The sequence below is a fragment of the Opisthocomus hoazin genome, chromosome 31, assembly GCF_030867145.1.
Source record: "Opisthocomus hoazin isolate bOpiHoa1 chromosome 31, bOpiHoa1.hap1, whole genome shotgun sequence".
NCBI classification, from domain to species: Eukaryota; Metazoa; Chordata; class Aves; order Opisthocomiformes; family Opisthocomidae; genus Opisthocomus; species Opisthocomus hoazin.
Genome location: NC_134444.1, coordinates 3,679,177 through 3,684,773, shown reverse-complemented (window position 1 = coordinate 3,684,773; position 5,597 = coordinate 3,679,177). Strand labels below are relative to the sequence as shown.

The 5,597-nt window shown below is 52.4% G+C and overlaps 1 protein-coding gene across 1 annotated transcript; it reads right to left on the bottom strand.

The window, feature by feature from the left end:
- Positions 1–372: 372 nt before the first annotated feature.
- Positions 373–1,730, bottom strand: LOC104339323 (olfactory receptor 14J1). The gene is made up of 2 exons (XM_075445499.1): positions 1,683–1,730; positions 373–1,314 (listed from the first exon to the last, which is right to left on the bottom strand). Exon 2 carries the CDS (start codon positions 1,303–1,305, stop codon positions 373–375), a length of 933 nt encoding a protein of 310 aa, XP_075301614.1. The 5' UTR covers positions 1,306–1,314; positions 1,683–1,730.
- Positions 1,731–5,597: the final 3,867 nt, after the last annotated feature.

Here is a 5,597-nt window from a genome sequence, read left to right as displayed (position 1 = left end):
CACAAAAGCCCTGGCCATTCTGGTTCTCAAGAGCTCTGACTGCTGCAGGCACAGACCAGCCTTCCATGATCTGTTGCAGCTAGAAAGGTGTTTTCACTTCCCATTCATTTCTTCTATCCTGGGGATGGATCTCAGACACAGAAGTTGCTGTAGATTCATTTAATTCACTTAGATACAGTAAGATACTTCCAATTAATACAAAGTCTCTGGGTCACACAAGTGAGGTTGATACCTAAGTAGGAGGGGATGAATAATAACATATCTTTGAAGACAAGAAAATCACAAACAGAAAGCACAATTGTAAAGAAGAGAAGACAGACTTGACCTGTTGTCACCAACACTTGGAGACATTTGCAGAGGAAAACAGGCAGTCTATGGCTGCTGAAAAAATCCAGTCATCAGTATCACCAGAGCACCCTTGAGCTCCTTGTTCCTCATGCTGTAGATGAGGGGGTTCAGTGCTGGAGGTACCACTAAGTACACAACAGCGATCACCAGATCGATGGATGGGGAAGAGATGGAGGGGGGCTTAAAGTAGGCATAAAGTGAAGTGCTGATAAACAGTGAAACCACAGCCAGGTGAGGGAGGCACGTGGAAAAGGCTTTGTGCCGTCCCTCCTCGGAGGGGATCCTCAGCACAACCCTGAAGATCTGCACATAGGACACCACGATGAAAACAAAACATCCTAAAAAAGGAAAAGCACTAAAAGCAAGAAGCGCAGCTTCCCTGAGGTAGGAGTGTGAGCAGGAGAGCTTGAGGATCTGTGGTACTTCGCAGAAGAACTGGTCAAAAGCATTGCCTTGACAAAGCGGTATGGAAAATGTGTTGGCAGTGTGCAGGAGAGCATGCAGAAACCCACTGCCCCAGGCAGCTGCTGCCAAGTGGACACAAGCTCTGCTGCCCAGGAGGGTCCCGTACTGCAGGGGTTTGCAGATGGCAACATAGCGGTCATAGGCCATGATGGTGAGAAGAGAATACTCTGCACCAAACAAGAAAAATACAAAGAAAACCTGGGCAGCACAACCCCAGTAGGAATTGTCCCTGGTGTTCCAGAGAGAATTGACCATAGATTTGGGGACAGTGGTAGAGATGGAGCCAAGGTCGAGGAGGGAGAGGTTGAGGAGGAAGAAGTACATGGGGGTGTGGAGGTGGTGGTCACAGGCTATGGCAGTGATGATGAGGCCATTGCCCACGAGGGCAGCCAGGTAGATGCCCAGGAAGAGCCAGAAGTGCAAGAGCTGCAGCTCCCGCGTGTCTGTGAATGCCAGGAGGAGGAACTGTGTGATGGAGCTGCTGTTGGGCATTTGCTGTCTCTGGGCACGAGAACTGTTAAAGGAGGAAAAGGTATAATTAAGTTAGGTCAGATTTCTCAACGCAGAATACTTTCCATTTCCCACAGATATCATCAAAAGACCTCTCCCCTTTCAGGCAGACTTTTGGCAGGTCTCTTTCACGTGCTCTGGTTGGTGCTGGCTGAGGATGTCACTGGAGCAGGGGGCTCTGCTGGAGGCTCTGCAGGATTCAGTCAAGAGTCAATCCATGCAGCAACACTCAGGAACACAGGGTCAGCTCAGAGTAAATCTACCTGTGATACTGAAGAGCTTTTCAGTGTTCCTGCTCTCAATTCACCCAAATGCAGAGCAGAGCTGAGGGGATTTTGTTTTGTTTCTTCTTCTTCTACTTGCCCTAACACACCTGAGGAGTGGTTTTAGGCAGAAATTCTTGGCATTCCTGCTGCACTTCAAGTGAGCTCTTGTGGGTCCTGAGAGGCCAAGGGACTGTCCCTTAGTGCAGAGTAAGGACAGCCGGTCTGTCTGGAAGGCCTGATCTCAGCTGCCCTGTGCTGGCACCTCTTGCAGCTGGAGGTCAACTGCCCCCACATGTTCCCCTGAGTGCAAAATGGACACTGCTGAGAGCAGAGGAATCCAGTTTCCAAGTGCAGATGGCCAAGTCTCTCACCCCGTTCCATTGAACCTGAGGAGGATCTCAACTCTCCCCTCCGAGGCAGGGACACAGAGGGCTCATTACAGCTGCCCACATGCAGATGATGAGCAGCATTCCCATGGCCTTAGCACCAAAGTCTCTTCTCCATGGCACTGCTAGATAACTCTGGGATTTCATAGGGGAGCTGTTTGCTTCCGCGGGGCAGGCTGGAGCCCAGCAGGAACCCCCAGGGAAAGTCAAATATCCTACATTTGGGGTGTCCTGAAAGCAGACTCTGTTCGTTTGCGTTGCCCTGCGCCTGCTGGTTATGGGAGGGTTTGGACGCTTTGCTCCCATTGATACATCTGCATGGCAGGACCCAGAGAAGCCTTCTGGTCCAGTGGGAAGAACAAGGTGAGCAAGGACAGGAGACGAAAAAGGAAGAAATGTCTCAGTGCTGCTGCAGATGGAGCCAGGAGAAAGACAGACAGATGGGTTTTTGGTAATTTCCCCTTAGGAGGGGTGAGGCCGCTGAGAAAGTGACTGAACAGCCACAGCCTTAAAAACAGACGTGGGTGAAGAGATTACGGGTTCACTCTGAGAGAGGCATCTCCACTGCAGGTGATGGCAGGGAGTTGCCCGAATCCCCCTTCCCATGGTGTTTCTGGGAGCAAATCCTTCTTCATCTCTGCCCATGTCTCTGCTACCTGGAGCTTGTCCCTTCTGGGAGCTGTTTCTCCTCCCTGTCTTTTCTCGCAGAGCCCATCCAACCCACTGTGTGCTCAGCTCTGCCCTCCAGACATCTCCTGGCAGTGGGGCACTGCCCAGGGACATCTCTGTGTGTGCAGGGGCTAACGAGGAGCTCAGACAAGCGCTAATGAGAACAGGGGTCTCATGACTCTGAAGAACAGAGAAATACATTCCCATCTCCCACTGCCCACCCAGCCAACCAAGAGTGGATAAAATGAAAGCATAGACTCCTTTCTTTTCAGATAGATGCTTCCTTCATGTCATTCTTCAAAAGGACCCTCTGAATCACAGAATCACAGAATCACAGAATAGTAGGGGTTGGAAGGGACCTCTGTGGGTCATCTAGTCCAACCCCCCCGCCGAAGCAGGGTCACCTACAGCAGGCTGCACAGGACCTTGTCCAGGCGGGTCTTGAATATCTCCAGAGAAGGAGACTCCACAACCTCCCTGGGCAGCCTGTTCCAGTGCTCCGTCACCCTCAGAGAGAAGAAGTTCCTCCTCATGTTCAGACGGAACTTCCTGTGCCTCAGTTTGTGCCCATTACCCCTTGTCCTGTCACTGGGCACCACTGAAAAGAGCTTGGCCCCATCCTCCTGACACCCACCCTTCAGATATTTGTAGGCATTTATAAGGTCCCCTCGCAGCCTTCTCTTGTTCAGGCTGAACAAGCCCAGTTCCCTCAACCTCTCCTCGTAGGGGAGATGCTCCAGTCCCCTCACCATCCTTGTAGCCCTCCGCTGGACTCTCTCCAGTAGCTCTTCATCTTTCTTGAACTGGGGAGCCCAGAACTGGACACAGTACTCCAGATGAGGCCTCACCAGGGTAGTGTAGAGGGGAAGGAGAACCTCCCTTGTCCTGCTGGCCACACTCTTCTTGATGCACCCCAGGATCCCATTGGCCTTCTTGGCAGCCAGGGCACACTGCTGGCTCATAGTTAACCTGTCGTCCACCAGGACACCCAGGTCCCTCTCCGCAGAGCTGCTCTCCAGCAGGTCCACCCCAAGCCTGTACTGGTGCATGAGGTTGTTCCTCCCCAGGTGCAGGACCCTGCACTTGCCCTTGTTGAACCTCATCAGGTTCCTCTCTGCCCAGCTCTCCAGCCTATCCAGGTCACGCTGAATGGCAGCACAGCCTTCCGGTGTATCTACCACACCTCCCAGTTTGGTGTCGTCAGCAAACTTGCTGAGGGTACATTCTAACTCTTCATCCAGGTCGTTGATGAAGAAGTTAAACAAGACTGGGCCCAGTACTGACCCCTGAGGGACACCACTTGTCACCAGCCTCCAACTAGACTCAGCACCGCTGATGACAACCCTCTGAGTTCTGCCATTCAGCCAGTTCTCTATCCACTTCACCGACCACTCATCCAGCCCACACTTCCTCAGCTTCCCCAGGAGGATATCATGGGAGACTGTGTCGAAAGCCTTGCTGAAGTCAAGGTAGATAACATCCACAGCTCTCCCTTCGTCTACCCAGCCAGTCATGTCATCATAGAAAGCTATCAGATTGGTCAGGCATGATTTCCCCTTGGTGAATCCATGCTGACTACTCCTGATAACCTTCTTTTCTTTCTCTGCAATTGATGTGGGGCTGATCTGGAGCTCTGAGCAGCCCTGACCCACACAGCACCCTCCCAACAGCAGAAGCAGCCTTCCTGCCCTGCTGCGGGTCAATCTTTCCACCCACAGCTTGTCCTCGCACTGCTGCAGGGAGCTCCTCAGGCAGGCTGAGTGCTGACCCTGGCAGGCAGCGTGCTGACCCTGGCAGGCAGCAGGTTCCTTGCCCTGGTACACAGCCCCCGTGGGATGCAGGGACCCTGCTCGGAAGGACAGCCCTGGGCACCCCATGCTGCACACCTGACGTCACACCCCTTGGAGTCATGCCTGGGAGAAGGCGGTCATCACACCCAGTCCTCTGATGGTGTAGTGGGGAATCCCTGCTCTGGAGCACGTCCTTCTCTTCTGCACTAGAGAAACGCTGAGAGTCCTCCTGACAGATTCCAGAAGCTGTGGGTTGTGCCAGCTTAGAAGACCTTTCCAGGAGCCACAGCTCTGCTGCCCTACACCCAGAGACTTGCCGTATTTAGGGCTGAGAACATTTCTCCCCTAGTGGACACTCAGCTCTCCTCCCACTTGAGATTGCCATCTCGCTCTTCCTCACTGTCTTTCCTCAGTGTCTTCAGGCAGTGCCCTCAGTCCTGCTGGGACAGAGGAGCTGCTTCTGGGCAGAGATGTCTCTTTGAAGTGTTTCCCTGTTGCCGTGAGCTCCTTCCATCCCAGGAACCCCGCCCAGCTCAGCAGCACACAATCAGCCCAAGGCAGCAGAATGCAGCACTTTCTTTACCCACTCTGGGCTCCCTTGAGGTGTCCTTTGGTCTCCAGGACAACTTGCTTTGAAACAGGCTGAAGCAATCACTGATGTTGCCTCCCTCAGCTGGAGAGAGAAGCTTAGTTTCAACAGTATCATTTCTCCTCTCAGAGAAAGAGTTAGAAACAAACATCATCTTTCCTTTCTCCATCAGTAGTCAGGACAACCAGAAAGTGATAGGGAGGGTGCTGTAGCAACCTTTTGCAGGGAAGTAGTGGCTTCAGGGTCAAGACTGCGGGGGGGCGTGTAAGTCAGCGTCCCCTTTTAGCAGTCTAAATAAAGGACTTAGGTCCGCATTAGAAATCCCCAACAGTGGTCGGACCCAATTGATTGTTCCCAACAATTTCTGTAACATCATGTAAATTTTGTATGTCTGTCCGTATCTGTAGAGGTTGGGGAGTTATAGTTTGGGCCCTGATGCGCCAACCTGAGTATTTCCATGGAGATATCTTTTGAACCTTTTTCGGCGCAATACAGAGGTCTGCCGAGTTAACTGCAGTCATGACAAGAGCTACAGCTTCCTCCATGACCTCATGGAGTTGTGCAGCCACCAGGA